Source organism: Dasypus novemcinctus, chromosome 8, assembly GCF_030445035.2.
Source record: "Dasypus novemcinctus isolate mDasNov1 chromosome 8, mDasNov1.1.hap2, whole genome shotgun sequence".
In the NCBI taxonomy this organism is placed as follows: domain Eukaryota; kingdom Metazoa; phylum Chordata; class Mammalia; order Cingulata; family Dasypodidae; genus Dasypus; species Dasypus novemcinctus.
In genome coordinates, this window is record NC_080680.1 from 87188102 (window position 1) to 87209281 (window position 21180).

A 21180-nucleotide genomic window follows, 5' to 3' on the forward strand; every position below is an offset into this window, starting at 1 on the left:
GACTTTCCAACCACAGCACTGTGATGTTGTAGCCCATATTTTGCAGACTACATCATAGGTTCCTGCTTTACTAGACATTTCAATCCAGGGAGCATACCACCTTAGTTCACAGAACTAGTTTCCACAGAATCTGCAGCTATATTGTCAAAACATAAGTATTTATGCTCATTGTAACAAATCCTCTAATTCTGCTTTTATCTCTTCTTTATGTAGGTAAACAATGAAATCATTTTGGGTAATGCTATTTTATCACATCAGGGTTTGAACCTTTTATGTTAAAAATTATATTTGAATATTGCTCCTACTGTTAAAATGTATGAGAAAAATTTAATTTGTTCATGGAAATTAATTGAAGTCTTTCTTAAAATCTTGAGAAGTATAATTTCAGATGGTGTTCGTGATGAAATATTTTCATTTATAAAATTTTATAAAATGTTTTTGTTCTTGTGTATACAACTACTTTAATGTTCAGAACCAAATTGATTTTTTAAAACATTTAAAATGGAGGTTTCGTACAGTTACTTTTTTGATAGATCTATGCCTCTGTCACTTTTCCCTTGGGAAAAAAAAAAAGAGGAAGCTGATACCAGTAATATGTCAAGGGGTTCTTTTTAAATAGAGCCATTTAATGTCTGTTTCACAAAGTGGCCAAGTCCTTAGAAAAGTGCATTTATCAAAAATTAGAGTGTGCTAAAATAGCCACGATAGCACAGATGGAAATGGCCCCAGTAAAACGGAGGGAGTCATTCATTCCTTTCTCGGAGCAAACAGCTTGCCACAGTGGGAGGACTTTGTTCGTGGGGGGCACGGGCCTCAGGATCCCCTTGCTTGAGTCTTGAGCCATGTGCACAGAGGTACATGGCTTAGTTCCTTGCTAAATTGAATCATGTTGACTTTTCAATTGCAGGAAGCATAGTATTAAAAATTGATCTACCTATCCTTTGAAGGAAAACTTCTTGTGGATGACTTGGGTGCTGCTCATATCACAGGAAATGGTTTTTTTGAGTGTCTTCCTGTGTCAGCTCTTTTGTATAATTTGAAAAAAAAAATCAGACTTCAGAAGACTTCTTGAATAACCAAGAATAATCTTTATTTACTGACTGTTCTTCTTATTACTATTAGAGACCATTCTTATCACTGAATAATGGGTTTACATTGTAGGTTTGTTAAGGCAAAATTTTATTTTATTTTATTTTATTTTTTATTTTATTTTTCCAAGATGACTATTTATAATTAAGGCAATTTAAAAAGTGAGGTCTTAACCAAGAAATCTTTACATGACATTCAAAACAATATTTAAATCATTTGGATGGCCTAAAGAGCTAACCTGTTCACCCAAAGTCTGTACAGCAAGGACCTGTTTTCAGTAGGTAAGCCTATTTACAAGTAAGAATCTCTTACTCTTGTAACATTGTCCATTTTTGTTTTGTTTTAAGAAAATATAAAACCCTGTCCCACACAAAGTTAGTTTGTAAGGCCTCCGGGATCTCATAGAAATATATATTTATCTCTACTAGAGAATCATTTATATTGCAGTCTAAATATATATATACACACTGCCTCCTCCGAGGCTGTAAGTGCCTTGAGTTGAAGAGGTTATGGCTCATTCATTTTTATCCACAGTGAGTAAAATTTGTTTTTATTGTACTTTATGATTCTAAAGGACCTCTGAAAGCTTAATCACAATGTAGTACATAAAGCCAAACCTGAATGTAGTTGTAAAGTGCAACAACACAATTGTATATTAATACAATTGCATTTTCCTTACTTGTCTTTTCAACTTGCTTAGCTTGTCATAGTTGAAAGCTCTTGGCATGAACCTTTAGTTCGTCTGAATTCAAGGAGTATGAGGTCAAGGAGCAAGGGAGGTTCTTAAAAGGACTTGTTAGTTTGTAACCTGCTACTTGGAACATCTATTTGAGTCCCTTTGACAATTTTAGAGTTAATAGTTGATTGTATGTAGTATACACTTATAAATTAAACATTATTTTCCATTAAGTTGAAGATTACCTGACTTCCTTTTTTTTTTAAGATTTTATTATTTATTTTATTTATTTCTCTCCCCCTCCCCCTTCCCCTCCCCCTCCCGTTCCCCTCCCCCTTCCCCTCCCCCTTCCCCTCCCCCTTCCCCTCCCCCCTTCCCTTCCCCCCTTCCCCTCCCCCCCCCAGTTGTCTGTTCTCTGCGTCTATTTGCTGGGTGTTCTTCTTTGTCTGCTTTGTCTGCTTCTTTGTCTTCTTTGTCAGCGGCATGGAAATCTGTTTCTTTTTGCTACGTCATCTTGTGTCAGCTCTTCATGTGTGTGGCACTATTCTTGGGCAGGCTGCACTTTCTTTCACGCTGGGCAGCTCTCCTTACGGGGCACACTCCTTGCGCGTGGGGCTCCCCTACACGGTGGACACCCCTGCGTGGCACAGCACTCCTTGCACGCATCAGCACTGCACGTGGGCCAGCTCCACACGGGTCAAGGAGGCCCGGGGTTTGAACTGTGGACCTCCCATGTGGTAGACGGACGCCCTAACCACTGGGCCAAGTCCACTTCCCCTGACTTCCTTAATCTTTGGAAATAAACAGTTTTCTGTCATATGGTAGTGGTTCTCAAACTCTGGTCCCTGGACTCTTGGAGGTCCATGACACCCGTCCAGAGGGTCTGCAAAGTCAAAACTATCTTCATAATGATACTAAGATATATTTTCACTGTATTGACGTTTGTACTGATGGTACAAAAGCAATGACAGGTAAAAATGCCAGAGCATTAGCATGAATCAGCAGTGGCTCCAAACTGTACTAGTAGTTTTTGTAGTCTTCACTACCACTCACTAGCTGTTTAGAAAAATTCAGTTTCATTTTAAAATGTTATTCATGAAACAGTAAAAATTATTTAATATTATTTAATATTTATTAAACATGAAATAATAAATATTAAATTTTGACTCTTGAATAAACATCTTTTTACTATTATGTGTAATAAAATGGGAGGTATCCGTAAGGCACTTTAATGCATATCAAAATGCTTGTGTGATTGAGTTGTGAGCTGAACTAGCTGCTTTTTTCATGGAACACTTTTTTACTTCAAAGAATGAGTGACAAACAGACTTGGGTATTTTCTAGATATTTTTCAAAAATGAATGAAGTGAGTCTTTCACTTAGGAAATAAGAAACAACTTTGAATATTTGTTGCCAATGGTAAAATTCTAACTTTAGAATGAAAACTAGAATTTTTTTAAAAAGATTTATTTTTTATTTATTTCTCTCCTCTTCCCCCCCGCCCCCAGTTGTCTGCTCTCTGTGTCCATTTGCGTAGTGTTCTTCTGTGTCCACTTGTATTCTTGTAGGTGGCAGTGGAAATCTGTGTCTCTTTTTGTTGCGTCATCTTGCTGAGTCAGCTCTCCGTGTTGCAGCACCACACCTGGGCAGGCTGTCCGTTTTTTGTGCTGGGCAACTCTCCTTATGGGGCGCACTCCTTGTGTGTGGTGCTCCCCTACGCAGGGGACACCCCTGTGTGGCACGGTACTCCTTGCGCGCATCAGCACTGAGCGTGGACCAGGTCATCACACGGGTCAGGAGGCCCTGGGTTTGAACCCTGGACCTCCCATGTGGTAGGTGGACGCTCTATCCATTGAACCAAATCCACTTCCTGAAAACTAGACTTTTGAAAAGTTTGTAATCACTACCATGAGTTGGCAGCTTCCAAATATTTAAAAAGATTTCTGATAAGATCAATAGTGATATAAACAAATGTGATTCTGTTGATGTTTTATAATGAAGTATGTCAATATTTGGAAGATGTGCATAAATCAATGAAATAATAATTTCATGACCAGTGAATGATGTTACACAGTCATGCAGGAATAAAATATCCATTCAGATTACAATAACCCGGTGGATTTTCATGTCACTGAGTATGAAAAGTTCATTGGCATGCTTTCAGATTTCATGCTGCAGCTAACCTTTAAAAAAACTACTATCTGGTGACTTCTGGTGTGGTTATCAGTGAAGAATATCCACAATTATCTAAAAAGGTTATTTAAATACCCCTTGCACAGGAAGTGGACTTGGCCCAATGGATAGGGTGTCTGCCTACCACATGGGACGTCACCAGTTCTAACCCTGGGCCTGCTTGACCAATGTGGAGCTGGCCCACGCGCAGTGCTGATCTGCGCAAGGAGTGCCGTGCCACGCAGGGGTGTCCCCCGCGTAGAGGAGCCCCACACGCAAGGCGTGCGCCCCGTAAGGAGAGCCGCCCAGTGCAAAAGAAAGTGCAGCCTGCCCAGGAATGGTGCCACACTCATGGAGAGCTGACACAACAAGATGACGCAACAAAAGAAACACATCGTGTTATTAATTTACCAAAGTGGATGCAACCTGAGGCTTTTAATCTCAAGATAAAAATACTTTAAAATGTGTGATAGTGCTTGAAAGGTATTTGGAGATTTTAGTAACCATAATAAAGAATACTGCTGAGAAGAAAAAAAAAAAGAAACACAGATTCCTGGTGCTGCTGGTAAGGATAGAAGCGGTCACGGAAGAACACCCAGCAAATGGACACAGAGAGCAGACAACTGGGGTGGGGGAAAGGGAAGAGAAATAAATAAAAAATAAATCTTTAAAATAAATAAATAAATACCTTTCCTTTTCTAACTATGTATCTGTGTGAAGCCATATTCTTTTCATATACTTCTACCAAAGTAACAGTAACAAACCGACTGCAGAAGCAGCTATGAGAATCTAGCTGTTTTCTACTCAGACATTAAAGAGATTTGGAAGAGATTTACATTTGTAAAACAATGCCATTTTCTCACTTTTTTTTTTTAGTTTTGGAAATAATTTTTTTTTAAAAAGTGGAATCTACATTGCCCTGTAATGGGTTTATTATTGTCTTTTTAAAATGAATTGATCATTTTAATTTCTGATAAATGGATAGATATAACCCCCATAAACAAAAGCTCCTTGGAGTTCTCAGTAATTTTTAAGAGGGCAAAAGGGTCTTGAGAACTACTATTATGTGGCATCTAGCAAGAAGGAATGCATTTTTGATAATAACATCATCACCAAAGTAGCAAAGGCTATTTTTTTTAAAGGAACATTTATAATATTGGCTCACAAAATGAGTCTTTTTAAGATTTGAAGGTTTTTTTCCCATTAAGTTTTCCACATTTTAGTCAAGAATGTAAGTGGGTTGATTAGTTTTTCATCTGTTTTGAATTTTCTTTCAGCTGCTGTCAGAAAAGTCCATGCTGCAATGATTCATGTGATAGTAGAGTGTGGTATCAGAAATGTTTTAATATAGCATAGAAAGAATTACGCTAGACTTACAGTTAAGCACTAATTTATTTGTTGCCGAGTAGAAGTTTTATTATTAAGATCTTCTATCTTATTAAACTTGGTTGTTTCAGTAAGTGCTTTATTATAGCTTGCAGAATGTTCGTGAATACAGATAACTTTATTGAAAACATACTGTTGGTTTGGGGCCAGCATTTTTTAAGGTAAACTCAATTCAAATGTCGATTTTTTTAAGGTTTTTTGTACCAAAAGCTGTTGCTTTATATTGTATACATCAGGACTAATAAGAATTTGCAAACTAATAGAGAAAAATATGTAGGTAACTTGTGAGCAGAACATCTAACAGTATTTCCAAGTTTTAGGTATTTCCAAGGAAGCACCTTGGAATAACCTAGGCTTTGGTTTTATGGGAAATTGCAAACTAACAGAGGAAAATATGTAGGTAAATTGTTAGCAGAACATCTAACAGTGTTTCCAAGTTATAGGTATTAACAAGGAAGCATCTATAACTGCTGAAAATAACCAAGGCTTTGGTGATATGGGAAATTACAGAGAGAGAGGGGTCTCAAATATAGGGAGGGGTATGGAAAGGAGTTTTTAAATAAATACGAAAGTTATGAAATTAGAGCAACAAAGGGTTACCAATTAGCAGAGCACTTTAGAGCAGTCTTGTTCTAAATAACTGAAAATGCTTTGTAATCATCACTTGAATTGTTTGTGTGTTTGTTCTCTCAAGTTGTTGAAAGAGACCTCTGGCGGTGTTTACACTATTAAAGTGCTTGACAACCCTTGCCTTTATAGATACGGTAAACTACCTTCCTGATACTTAAAGTAGAATCTAGCAATTTGTAGAATGTATTCATTGAAGACCAGGAATCAATGATAACTTTACAGTTTTGTCCTTTATTTTTATAATATTTAAAATTATTAGTTATATAGACAGACATTTTACAATGATTATTTTCAATTAGAAAAATATTTTCATAAAATGAGACCTTAACTTCTTAAATTCATGTTTCTCTGTGGACCTGGGTGCAGGGAAGGTTGAGGAAGAAGATTTCTCAAGTTTGAGAAATAAAGTTTTTGACTCTACCACCTGCCCGCCCCACCCAAGTTTGAGTATATGGAAAATTTTCTCATTTTACAATGTGCACTGCTGTGAATGGAAAATAGTCAAAACACAATGACAGACTTAAAATGGAAAGATGCTGGATTAACAACAACAACAACAAAAAAACACCAAGCCGAGGGATGGCTTCGCATGTTCACTGTTAGACCTGCTTGTATCGGAGTTACTTTCAACTTTGTATTTTTATATTTAATTTGGCACTTCCCCATTTTATTTATTTATTTATTTATTTATTTTTTAAAAAGATTTATTTATTTATTTAATTTCCCCCCTCCCCTGGTTGTCTGTTCTTGGTGTCTATTTGCTGCGTCTTGTTTCTTTGTCCGCTTCTGTTGTCGTCAGCGGCATGGGAAGTGTGGGCGGCGCCATTCCTGGGCAGGCTGCTCTTTCTTTTCACGCTGGGCGGCTTTCCTCACGGGCACACTCCTTGCGCGTGGGGCTACCCCACGCGGGGGACACCCTTGCGTGGCACGGCACTCCTTGCGCGCATCAGCACTGCGCATGGCCAGCTCCACACGGGTCAAGGAAGCCCGGGGCTTGAACCGCGGACCTCCCATGTGGTAGACGGACGCCCTAACCACTGGGCCAAAGTCCGTTTCCCCTTCCCCATTTTAAATGATCCCCATGACTAATTTGTGGGATGGGCAGGGATTATATCTGCATTTTATAGGCAAATGACTGAAAATCTAAGATACTCAGCTTCTTGTCTCCATGAAGTCCCTGAGCTGGGGCTAGAAGCCTGGCCTTTGGGCTCCTCTTTTACTGTTGCCTCTCAGGAGGCAACAAACTTTCTTTTTCCATCCTTCCCTCACTGAAAATTCTCTTGCCTGTGATACTGTGCTAAAGCTCTCTTCTTCACTTTCTCTCTCTCTCTGGGTTCTTCTTCCTCAGGCCAGGCCCTCTTTACTAATTCTGTGCAGAATTGCAGTAAACTTTGTCATTCCAATCCTTGACTGCAGCTTCAGCTCCACCTGCTCACTGCCCTCCCTCCTTGAGCTCTGAATAGATCTATGTTTCCAGCTCTCTTCTGGACATGTCAGTCCCTCATTCATAGCATCAGCATACCATTTAGTTTTCACTCCACACTGCTGCTTCTCCTCGTTTGGACCATCGGTCTCGTCACAGGAGACAGAGCCTGGGAGTCACCCTAGAGTTCTCCTCCCTTACGTCACGTCCAGTCAGTCACCAAGACCAGCGCGTTCTGTCTCCTAACTGCCTGTGGAATTCTTCTCTTCTGCCTCCCATTTTCTCTCATCTGGACTATTGGAACAATCTCTTGACTTCTATCTCCTGGTGATTCTAAACATATCTCTGGTTCTGCCTCTTCCCTTTCTAGTATTTTAGTGGCGTTCTTGTGCCTACTGGAGAGTTAAGCTTTTGATTCAAGGCCTTGGGTGATCTGGACCTCGAGGGGTACCTGGTCGCTTGCATCCCCACCTTGTGCTCCAGCAGGACAAATCCACCTGTCCCCTGGGCCCCTCCCTGCCATTGCATTCATTGTGGTTGGAATAGCTACCTTCTGTCATTTTTCAGACAAGGGAATCTCAAGGCACTCCATGAATCTCTGTTCATTTTGGTTCCCCATCTCCAAGCATCGTCCCTGGCATGCCGTGTAGGCTCAATATATGTTTGAATGAAGAAAAAGTCCATGTGACTTATTTTGTTTGAAGAAAGTGGAATTTTTGTAACTTCCTCCTACTTCCTTGTCCCAAATTTCAATCAGTTGCTTTAAATCATTACCCAGAGATAACAGGTTAAGGTGTGAGGTGTGATAGTGTGACTGAGTTACTGTGTGTATGTTTCATCCATCAGATTTTGGTATCTAGGAAAGACATTTCTTTTGCACTATGACATTAATTATGAGAACAACCACAATGAAAACCAACCCAAAAAAGTGTGTTTCTAATAGGAATATGGAACATGAACTAATGGGTCAGAATTTAGTACACCAGGCAGTTTTCAAACCAAATTTGGTAATGTTGATTTAAGACGGATCAACAAAAAAGCACCCAAGTACAATCATGGAAACTGTTAGTACTACTTTCTCTGTAGCAATATGTTATTGAAAGAATTGTTTATGAAATTACCTTTAATAAGAGAGAAAGGCTATAAACTTTCTCTCTTTTTTTAAACAGGATCAATTTGACAACTTAGAAAAACACACACAGTGGGGAATTGATATTCTTGAGAAATACATCAAATTTGTCAAGGAAAGGACAGAGATTGAACTCAACTATGCAAAGCAGCTCAGGTAAGTTGGTATATTGAGAAAGATTATTTGTATCTTAACTACAAAATGTCTGTAATGATAATTTATATTCTTTTTTATAGTATAAATGTATAATCCTTTAAGTCTTTCTTTTTTCCTTTTATGTAAATATAATATTACTTGAATAGAAACAATTGTTTTTAGGTTTATGTTTTTGAAGTCTATTTCCTTAATTTTGGAGCAACTTGTTTTTTTGAAATATAACATATATAGAGAAGTACCCAAATCATAAGTGTATGAACATACCTATGTAACCAGCACTCAGATCAAGAAACAGAAAATTATCAACCTTGGGGTCCCCCGTCCCCTGGCCCCTTCAGCTCACTATTGTCCCCAGGGTACTCTCCTGGCTTCTAACAGCATAGACTCTTCTTGCCTATTTTTAAATTTTATGTGAATGTAATCATTTTGTTCTATATTATGTTTGTGAGAGACTCATCTATGTTATATGTGGTAAAAGTTTATTTTCACTGCTGTTTACCATTTTGGTGTAGGTATATACCAGTTTACCATTTCTATAAAAGATAGAATTATATCTAGTTTGGGGATATAATGAATAGGATTCTCTATGCATTTTTGTTTAAGACTTTGATAAATCTCTGTGCAAATTTCTAATTCTATACCTAGGAGTGGAATTGCTGTGTCATAGGTTTATGTATGTTTAGATTTAATAGATAAGATCAAACAGTTTCCAAAGTGCTTGTACTAATTCACATCCCCATAGGATGAAGCAGCATTTTAAAAGCATTTTGGACCTCTTAAATCTTTAATGATTAAGTTTTTCCAAAAAAGTTATGTTTTTATATAAAATATTTAAACATTGGTGGAAGAACTAAGCTTGAGTTTGAAGTGGTGGCACACAAATTTTTAAATTATTTCTTCATAAATAGTTGAATTGGTTTGTGCAAATTGTAATTCAAAGAGTGTCTGCCCAAAGGATGCATAATGAATCATTGAAAGAATATAGGTTCTTATGTGTGTGTGTTTTTAAAGCACCTAAGCAGTACATATGAAATGTTTTTTGGATGACATGTTTTCTTTCCATTGAGTAAATAAAAGATAAAAAATATTTTTCAACAAAATAATTTTTATAACTTGAATTAAGATCAATTTCTAGTGCCCTGTGTGCATATCAGCTTTATTAGTACTTTTAGGCTTCATGTTGATTATTTAAATATCACACTGTTAGTATATAAAATGTTGTCTTTCATATGGAAACAGGTTGCATAATAACTTTAGTCAAAATCATATAAAATATTTTTATTGGTTTCACATTACAGATTTATTTTTGTTGTTTTTGACTTCCTTCCTTTTCTATTAGTATAACTACTCTTTACTGATCCATTACTTAGTTTTTCTTGAGGTTTGTTATTAGATCTCATCAAGTTAGTAATTGACAAGCTTCTGCATTAGTTTTGTGTTTTGAAGGGAAGATGTTTTCTTAGTTCTTCCCCTGGAATGCACTTGGCTTCTTGTTCTTTCTCATCACCCATGTTAAAGAAATGATTTAGGTAACAAAATGGGAGGTTATTAGAAAAAGAGTCTAAATTCTAGTATAGAATAAAATTTAATATGTCTCCATTGACCATTTTTACCCTCTTGCAAATCTTGTTTTATAACTTGCAATATAGTGCCAGTATTTACCAATAGGATGATAATTTCTTGGGAAATACTTTTCCTGAGATTTAAATGTTTAACATTTCTTTCATTATATTCCTGAGAAGTATGTACATTTATATTTGTTGGGAGACGTTGATCAAAAAAGTTATGAGTAATCATGCCTTCATTTGTTCAAGTTTACGAATCTTTTATACACCTCAGCTGGGCCATTAATGCTGCAAAGTAACCATACTATCATACTGTGTATCCTTCGTTGATTCCCTTTCCCACTCTGCTAAATGACTACATGGCTTCTCTGTCGTCAAACCTCAACACCTTTCTTCCTGTCCTCATCCTTTGCTGAAGACCTTGCTTTGTACTTCACTGAAGAAACTGAAGCAATCAAAAGAAAATGTCCTCATTCTCACACACCACTCTGCTTCCCTGCCAGCATCTGTACCCACACCCTCTGTCCTCTTCTCCCCCTCTCTCACCTACTGAAGAACTTTGCTCCATGAGTTCTTCCATCTCTCTCCTACATCATCAATTCTTCACTCTCCATTGGATTATTCCCATAAACGCACAAACATGCTGTTACTTCTCCTATCATTTAACACAAAACACAAAAACAAAAACTTCCCTTGAGCCACTTTCCCCACCAGCTCCCATCATTTCTTTGCTTCCCTTTGCAGCAAAACTTCTTAAAAGAGTCCTTACTTGCTGCCTCCAATTCCTCTTCTCTCTTTATTTCACACTCACCCTGCTCACCTGTGCCTCTCCAGCAGAACTGCTTTTGTCAAGGCCATATCCTCTCATCTTAAACTCACCCCACTCACTTGCACGGCTCCACCAGATCTGCTCTTTTAAAGGTCACTGATGACCTTCATGTTGTTCAGCCCAACAGCTTGCCTTCGTCCTCATCATACTTGACCCATCTGCATCTCTGATACAGGCATACCTTGGAGATAGTGTAGGTTCTTTTCTACACCACCATAATAAAGTGAATCGCTCAATAAAGCGAGTCATATGCTTTTTTTCTTTTTTTGGTTTCCCAGTACATCTAAAAGTTATGTTTACACTATACTGTGGTCTGTTAAGTATGCAAGAGCATTATGTCTACAAAAACAGTGTACATACTTTAATTAAAATGTAACAAGAGACATGAAGGAGACATGCTGCTGGAAAAATGGTGCTGATAGACAAGTTAGATGCAAGGTTATCACAAACTTTCAATTAGTGAAAAATGCAGTATCTGTGAAGTGCAGTAAAGCAAAGTGCAATAAAACAAGGTGTGCCTGTCATCTTTCCACCTTGAAATATTTTCTTTACCTGGCTTCTGAACTATCACAGTTCTCATTTCAAGCTCCTCAGTCTCCTTTGCTGGTTCCTCCTCATGCCTTGCCTCTTAATGTTGATTTGCCCCATATGCTCAGTTCTCAGTCACTTTCTCTTCTCAATCTATAGTTTCTTGGTAATCTCATCTGTCTCATGGCTTTAAGTAGGATCTGCATATCAGTGACTCACAGGTAGGTATTTCCAAGTCAGACCTTTCTCCTGAACTCCAGAAATAGCTTACTCAAAATCTCCGCCTGAATATCTAAAAATAGCTGAAATGTAACATGTCTGAAACGGAACTGCTAATGTCCCCCACTCAAAATTTGAATTGCCACAACCCAGCCTACCCCTGCTCAGCTGCATCCTTCTTTGCTTAGGTGGAAAACCCTTCATCATCTTTGGCTCCCCTCTTTCTCTCACTCTGCCCCCATTCAAGTCATCAGGCTATTAACAGCTATTTCTTTAAAAGAAAAAAAAAAAAAGATCCGGGAAGCCGGTGAAGCTCAGTGTTTGAGCGCCTGCTTCCCATGTATGAGGTCCCAGGTTCAATCCCTGGTACCTCCTAAAAAAAGGAAAAAGAAAGAAAAGATCTAAGTTCTTTATATTAGATAATTAGCATATGATTAAAATTTCCAAAGGTGAGAAATGGTTTACAGTGAAAAGTCTCCCTCCTTCTATCCCTGTCTGCTTGTTTCCCTTCCAGAGGACAACTAATGTTATCAGTCTCTTGTGTATCCTTCCAGAGAGGTTTTTTGCATATACAGGCAGATTAGTGTGTGTTTTCTTCCTCACCTCTCCAGCAGTACAGTATACATACTAGTTTGGCTTTTCTGTTTCCTGGAGCTTGCTTGCCCCGCACAATACAATACCATTTTCATTTTTACAACTTCACAGTATCACATTAAATTAATGGACAATTTAGATTGTTTCCAATTGTTTGCAACTATGAACAAAGTTGTAATAAATAACCTTGAATAATACACATGGGTAAGCATATCTAGAGACTAAATTCCTGGAAGTAGCACTTCTGGTTCCAGTAGATACTGCCCTCCATAGACATGGACATTGCACCAATTGCTACTCCCGCCAGCAGTGTGTGGACGTGCCTGCTTGCCCAACTCCCACCAGTGCTTCGTGTTTTCAAATTCTCAATCTTTGCCAATTTGATATGTAAAAATAGGTAAATCTGTGTGTTAATTTGCATTTCCTTTAGTATGAATGAGGTTGAGCATTTGAGCCATTGGTAACTTACTTTTTTATGAACTGTTCATGTTCTAGTCTATTTTTCTATTGGAGTTCATCATGTATAAAGGTTAACAAGGCAGAAGTCATTGTTAAAATATATCGTGCATGCTATTTTCATTAAAATGCATTAAACTTAAATTTACTTGACTTTAATAGCAAAAAAGGACTTTAAATCAAAACTGCAAGATGTGCTAAACTTTAAATATTTCTTTGTTATAAGAGATATTATTTTCTAAAAATTCCTGTAAGATTTTTCAAAAACATAATGAAAATTGTAGGATACCATTAGTGGGTTTTTTTGTTTGTTTAACTCCATGTTGCAGTTTTAAACAGGATGAATTGGCTTACTGCTATGAAAGATAAGTAAAATAATATTTACATGTTCTGCTTCCTATTCTAATTGACTTATATTGTTCTGTAACATGAGACCCACAGTTAAATCGGTTTAATTATCTAAATATAAATAAGTGCTGAAGACCGTTACTTCTAGCAGTTTCTCTACTTGTTTCTTGGTATCAAGGACAGATTTTTATTTTTTCCTAATAAGACCTCGTAGTATCTTCCTTAAATTCTTCCTTATTTGAGAATGCTATTATATTTGAACAGCATCTTTCTTTGGTTGTTCTCTGGTCATACTTTCTTCTTTCCAAACTTTTAGCTGTTATTGAGTTGTTTTTTGTCATAGACTATTTATATGGAGAATCTGAGGCCAGCCAGAATTTTTTTCTTCTTAGGTGACTAAATAAGTGAAGAATTTTTTGTTCAATTTAGCATTTTAACAACTTAATCCAGCTGTGCCTTCATGTTGATCATTATCAATTTTTTCCTAGAATATGGTCTGTCCTTTCATATGCAGATTCAAGTCTTCATTTATTTCAGGGAAACTTTCTTCAATTATATCAATATCTTTTCCTATTCTATTTATTGTTTTAGTTACTTCAGAGGTACTAGTTATTAGTTACATCATTTGTTCTTTATGTCACTTTTTTATTACATTAGTTGTTTTGCACAGGATGATTACCTCAAAAATTTACTCTCATGATAATTTGACATGCAGTCTAATTTAATGGTATATTTTAATCTTTTTTTTTTTTTTAAGATTTATTTATTTTATTTAATTCCCCCCCTCCCCCGGTTGTCTGTTCTCTGTGTCTTTTTGCTGCGTCTTGTTTCTTTGTCCGCTTCTGTTGTCGTCAGCGGCTCGGGAAGTGTGGGTGGTGCCATTCCTGGGCAGGCTGAACTTTCTTTCGTGCTGGGCAGCTCTCTTTATGGGGTGCACTCCTTGCGCGTGGGGCTCCCCTACGCGGGGGACACCCCTGCGTGGCAGGGCACTCCTTGTGCGCATCAGCACTGCGCGTGGGCCAGCTCCACACGGGTCAAGGAGGCCCGGGGCTTGAACCGCGGACCTCCCATGTGGTAGACAGACGCCCTAACCACTGGGCCAAATCCGTTTCCCCTATTTTAATCTTTAGTTCATTTCTTTAGCTTTGCAGTCTCCCTTTTCATCTTATTCTGTTTTATCCTATAGTCTTGGTATTCTTGCTTTATTGGCTTCATGTTTTTTATTAAGTTTATATATAGTGTAAAATATTCTGGAGGAATTTGGTTTTACTTCCTTTCCTTGGATGTTTTCTTTCAGACTTAAGTTTTCTCTGTCATTTTCTTTCTTTTCTTCTGTAGTTATCATTTCTTTTCACTTTGTATATGAGAAGCTGGTGCTCAACCACTGAGCTACAGGGCTCCCCTCACCGTCCCTATTTTAATATGGGCACTTCAGTGAAGTGGTTAAGAGTTCAGGCCCTAGAGTGTAAGTATCTGGGATGGCACCCTGGTTCTAACACTTACAGCTATGTGATACAGGGTCAATTATTCTGTGTGCTTTTTCCCCTACCTCTTAGGGTTGTTGTGGGGACTGAATGAGGAAAAGTGTGAAAAGTTCTTAGGCTGACGCCTGGCTTGCTTTTATTATTAACATAAGCAGCACACGTGTCCCTAATTGCTCTGATGGAGTGTAGGTGGATGTCCTCACCATGCCTCCTTTCTTCTCTGAACTTCATTTGAGGCTGGGTCGTGTATATTTTGCCCATTTTGCTGAAAGCTGAGGACAGGCGGTTATGGGGTGGGGGTGAGGGTTTTATACACGTCTTTGTTTGAGACTCTGGGCTCTGTCCTCTCTGCTGAAACTTGGTTATTAGCGTTTCTCCGCTGGGTCAAAGGTATATCTCATTCCTGTGGAATCCCTAGATTTGGAGGGATCCCCCCAGGCATTCAGCTTGGGAACTTTAGAAATCCTGGTTTAGGTCCTAAAGTCCTACTTCTTTCTTCATTTGTTTGTTTTCTGCTGTTAAACTTTTCCTGAAAAAAGAAATTTTCTGGCTTCTGTTTTTCACCTTTTTATTTTGGGAAAGCACAGTTCTCTGAATCAATTTTATGCTGCCATCCATCTTTATGTGGCAATATTGTAGTGAGCGTTTGAAAAAATAAAAGAAAGATTGAAAAAAAAAGTCTGCTTGGCACAACCCTGGGCCTTCTGTTTCAGAAAGTCTGGAATGGGGCCCAAGAATCTCACTGTAAAAATCCTCCCTGGGTTCTTAAGAACAACCAGGTCTAAATCCAGCCTTCTTATTAAAAGATGTATCTTTTTTTCTACCTTTTAATCAGTCTATCTGAAGAGCAAGGTAAACATGCAAAACACTTAAAATTTCTCAGAAAAACCCCCTAAATTTAAAGATTTGTGTGTGGGGAGGAGGGGGCTATTTGCTTGCTTGTTTTTTAAATAACCTAATACCAGTAGAGTGAGAAAACCTGTCTCCAGAGAATGGAAATGGAAAGTTGATGTTTATTTTTTTTTGTAGTGGTCAATGAGAGAAATATCCTTAGACCTGAAATTCACTTGTAGACCTCTTAAACTTTTAGTTTTCTGCTAGTATTTAGACAGTGAATTATTCATTAGTGCTTTTAAGTATTACGTATGCCATACATGCTAACATCATCAAAGTGATACTCATTCATCAGAATTTGAAGGTCTTTACAGAATATCACCCACAACAGGTCTCTAATCCTGTTTAGGATTTGATTGATAAAAGGGACTATATATCCTAGATTTGTCTGGTTTAATTCAAGCTATGTATTCTTCCATTAAATGTAAAATTTTATTTTATTTTTTTTACTTCTAAGAACTAGCAGCTAAAGAAAATATGGATTTAAATGAACCTTTAAAATAAGTTTTTACACAATTTTTTATATAAATAGTACGAACGAACTTGAAAGTACTATTTTCAATTAATAAGTTACAGTTAACTGAAGAAATGGTTAATATTTACAGCCATACGCTAAAAATATTTCATATGTAGCCACTTGGCTTTTCCCATACTCTAATCCCCCATATATGCTACTCTAAACATATTTGGGAAAGAATCCACTGATTATATAGACATCTGCTTTCCATCTGCTCCCCTTTCATTCCTGATGGTGGTGTTTTTACTCAATTTACGTTTAAGGAATTGTTATAATGAACCGGCTCACAGGACTGTGCTGTGCTTTCAAAATAAAATTTCCTCCCTTTTGTATTATTTTCCTCTAAGACACATCCTTTAAGGAAATATTGTGTGGGTTTTTTTTTTCCTTTTCATATTTTTGGATCTAGATTTACTAGATAAACTTTACTATGTATCCACAATACCAGTAGAAAAAACATGCCAGTTTATATGTTTTTGAACTGTATACTCACATGACAGCAACCTTTAAGCAAATATCTTCTTCTTTCATTAGTTAGTCTAATTATAATTTTTAAATTTTTGTATATTCATTTGTCATGTCTTCATTTTTAAAAATAACTACAACCATTGATATATTGGATATACATTCTCATGGAATTTCAAACTAGAAGGGATAATGGAGGTAATTTTGCCCAACTCCCGCCAACGTGAGGATGAGGAAATGGAAGCCCGGTCATGTTCATTGATTTGTTCAAGCTCATGGTGTCCAGGCACATGGTCTTTTTTTTTTTTTTAAGATTTACTTTTTATTTCTCTCCCCTTTGCCCCCTCCCCAGTTGTCTGCTCTCTCTGTCCATTCACTGTATTGTTCTTCTGTGACAGCTTCTATCCTTATCAGCGGCACCGGGAATCTGTTTTGTTGCGTCATCTTGCTGTGTCAGCTCTCGGTGTGTGCGGCGCCATTCCTAGGCAGGCTGCACTTTTTTTTGCACTAGGCAGCTTTCCTTACAGGGCGCACTCCTTGCACGTGGGGCTCCCCTATGCAGGGGATACTCCTGCATGGCAGGGTACTCCTTATGCACATCAGCACTGAGCACGGGCCAGCCCCACACGGGTGGAGGAGGCCCGGGGTTTGAACCGTGGACCTCCCATGTGGTAGGAGGATGCCCTATCCATTGGGCCAAGTCCACTTCCGGCACATGGTCTCTTGATTCCCAGAGCAATGCCTTTTTTACTAAGTCTACTGCCTCCCATGTCATCTAGTAACATTTGTTGGAGAGGAGATCACATTTCACTTCATATATGAAATATTCTATGACTAAAATTGTAAATTTATTATCATATATATGTTTCTGGGAAAATTTGTAGATTTTTGAGAAATGGAAGAAGTAAAAGTAAAATGTGAAATAACAAAGGCAGCTACTATAAAGAGGAGTAGCAACATGGAACGAATAAGGAAATGACTACTGAGGTGCTGGCAGATGAAGATGCCTACTAGGGATCACTAGTCAGCATCCAATGGCCAGTTCTCCACCTGCAGTAGCCTGAAGCAAAGACCCAAGAGAAATCACCCAGAAGCACCACAGTTAATGAGTATTCTTTTTTATGATTACTTCTTAGTTTTTGTGTAAATTTAAGCATGCCAGTTAGAGACAAAGTATTTGGATTCTTGACCTGGAGAAAGGATTATGAAGACAGACTGGGGTGGCTTTGGCTAGTCCGAGTATGTTCTGTGCAAACCTGATGGACAGGTTAAATTTTCCTGCAGTGTCTTGTCATGGACACCCCAAAAACATTGTCCCTATTTCCTTTAAGAAGACTTCTTCACAGGTTGTTGCCATTAACTCTTTGGGGGAGCAGCCTACAGCCTGGGATTTGGAACAGTGATGCCAGACTGAGGGTGACCACGAGAGAATGGTGGCCTATTATGAAAACTTCACTAAGCTCAGTGCTACAAATGAAAACCATTGCTTCTTTACACATGGCATCTGTTCTCCAATTAAATAAAGTTAGGTTGGCAAAAGATTCAAAGCTATGCAAGTCTTTAATGACAGGCTCTTCATCACTCTTGTTGAAAGGAAGAAGGAAATAAATGGATTTCAGTTGTAGACATTTTGTGGCTAAACAGCTTATAAACGTTTATCCTAGTTTCTCAGTTATCTATCTATCTACCTGTCTTTCTGTCTGTCTCTGAATCAATCAATCTGATTTATTTTAGCTATGTAGGTTTTATTTTTTATATTCTCAGAAATGGTCACTTATTTTAAGCCAGACAGCTCAGTGTAGTACATACGATGTTAGAAAGATCCATTTGCTCATACTCAGCTTGCTTTTTGGTTTGTTTTTGTTTTAATGCTGGGGGTAAACCAAAACAAAGTATATAGTTGTTAATCATTTGTATCCTTCATTCATTTTATGGGGCGGGGATCCCCAGGGCCTCAGACAGCCAGGGAAGACCTGGCTGACTGTTCCTGCGAGGGAAGCACAGCCCTGCTGAGCTTTACTCTGAATAATGCTTGATAGACTCAGCACAATTCCCAGGAAAGAGCCCAGCTACTCCACTCATCACTTCTCATACCAACCATTGCCATTCTTTTTTTTTTTTTTCATTGTCATTCTTGATTGCACACATACTGGCTCCTTCCTGAGAGGAGAGCTCATCTTCTGTGTCTTTTGTATCATCATACATTGCCACAACCTTTTCCAGGTAAGATCTTGGAGCCCACAGAGGGTCCTCTTTAGCCTGAGGATCACTGTCCTCAGCTACGGCTGCTGCTTCATCTTCATCATCTTCTGGAGGAAGCGATGGGAGGGAAATTCATCAAAGACTGTTTGTTCCACGGGTTCAATGATCTATTTAGATAAGATGATATGTCTGCATTTTTGTTTTAGGAATCTTTCGAAGAAATACCAACCTAAAAAGAACTCGAAGGAGGAAGAAGAATACAAGTATGTTCATCATTGATACTTACATGGTCATATGTAATCCTCCCATAGGGAAGGAGAATTATATACTTATCAGATTAAGTTGCATTCCCCACTCATATTTGTGTCAGTTTAATTGAAAAAGAGAACAATAAAAACATACTCATTTCTTATCTGACTCACTAGCCTATTCCAAATTGTTTCAATTAATGTAACTAGGAAATTTTAGAAAATACATAGGTGTGGATCATGCATTCTAGAGTCTTGATTTGGTGTGTAATTACCAGCCATCTTAACATGGACATGTTAACATGCACAGCTCAAAAATATTTGTCTCTAATAGATATAAATATCCATTATATTAGTAAATATAATGTGCGTACATATTTTGGATTGTATTTGAACTAAGTATTAAAACCAAGTCTTGCATTCTGTGGAGCAATTCAATGTCATGAAATGAAAAGTGCTTCAACTGTAGTTAATTCTGACCCATTTTGATGAGACTACTATGTGTAATGAATTGCCAGGATCCTGTGGGAAGTCTGTGCAGATTAATTTGATTTTAATTACTATTTCTCACAGTAAAGCAATTAGAGTGGATGTGGCCTTGTTGAAAAGGAGTGGTGTGTTTTCCATTCCATAGGTACACGTCATGTAAAGCTTTCCTTTCCACCCTGAACGAGATGAATGATTACGCTGGGCAGCATGAAGTAATCTCTGAGAACATGACCTCACAGATCACTGTGGAGTTAGCACGCTACGTCCAAGAACTGAAACAGGAGAGGAAATCGGTAACAGAAATTTATGTTTTCTTCTTAAAGGGTGGACCAAACACAGTGGGGTTCTCTCTAGGAGATTTTAGATTAAATAGAAAAATATAAGACAGTGGGTCTTAAATTGATCCCTTTGAGCAGGGCTTCCTAACCATGGGTCTGTGAGCTTGAGTCGAAATTCAAAAAAAACATTATTTTTGTGGAGACGTGTTGGTGCGGGTGTGATATATTTATTAAATAATACGCAGTACAGTGTGGCCTTAGTAAGGGGTCTGTGGTTTTCACGTGACTGGCAAAGGGGTATGTGGAAGAAAAACGGTTAACATCCCCTGCCTCTGAGGAGCATAGAAAAGCTGTGGAGCCTCTTCCTAGGGAGTGTTCCTGGGTATACAATTGCGTACAATTTCCAAGGTCCCTCAGACATGCTGAAACTCATCTGTGGATCCCAGAATTTGAATCCCTTTGAGGAATTTAAATATATTTGAGGATATCAGACATAAAAAGACTCAGCAATATAATACAGTATATGTTGTGTAGACTAAATAATTAAAATAAGTGCTTATAAGGAATTTTTCAAAAAGCAAATACAAAGATGACCTCAGTTACTCTATTTCATTCCTTGGCTCATTCATTGCCATCTGATGAAGAGGAATCTTATTGTCCCTCTTGCCACCAATACAGTCTTCTCATAGTTTTTATTGTTAACAAAAAAGCCAAACATGCTCTCAAAATAAAGTTAAAGTTTTGCCTTAAGGGATTTATCTTTAAGCTATGGTCTGTATCACTGTACTTTGATTGCTTGTAAGGTGTAATAATTTGTTATTAGTAATAAAGTGCCAAGTTGATATATGAGTGGAGATAGCTAAGTCCATTAGATAGACATGGATCCTGCTGAAATGGAGGGGACATTAAATAACTATATTAAATGTAGTTATAATTATGATAATTGCTGCACAGTAGGGGGAGGGTGCTGTGGGAGTGTACAGTAGGAGTCTCTGACATGCGGGGGAATCAGGGAAAGGTTTCTCAGGGGTTAACATTTTAGCCAAGACTAAAAGTAGGAGTTGCTGTGACAAGTGTTCGACAGAGGGAGGAGCAGTGCAAAGGCCTGAGGCAGAGGGTGTTGGGGAGTTTAGAAGGGAGGATGAGGAGACCAGCAGTAGCCAGACCACGTAGGGCCGTGTAGGCTGGTACTGACCAGAGTCAAGTTGTTCCTATAATCGTGTCACTCTCAGTCCATTGATTCCGACATTCATTAATTCAACTCATACTTACTCGGTACCTATTATGTGCCAAGTACTGCTCCCAGCAGTAGGGAGACCGCAATGAACAAGACAGATGAAAGTCCCTGCCCTTGTATGGTTTATAGGCTGGATGTGATGGTGTGGTGATGATAGTGGAAACAC

The 21180-nt window shown here is 38.1% G+C and overlaps 1 protein-coding gene across 26 annotated transcripts in view; it reads left to right on the forward strand.

Moving 5' to 3' along the window:
- The window catches only part of FNBP1 (formin binding protein 1), a 152407-nt gene that overhangs the window by 39435 nt on the left and 91792 nt on the right, over positions 1 to 21180 (forward strand). For all 26 annotated transcript variants that reach the window (XM_058302221.2, XM_058302222.2, XM_058302226.2 and 23 more), the window contains exons 2-4: positions 8546 to 8661; positions 18969 to 19025; positions 19645 to 19792. In XM_058302221.2, the coding sequence (XP_058158204.1) occupies positions 8546 to 8661; positions 18969 to 19025; positions 19645 to 19792 (321 nt within the window). The remainder of the gene's footprint in view (positions 1 to 8545; positions 8662 to 18968; positions 19026 to 19644; positions 19793 to 21180) is intronic.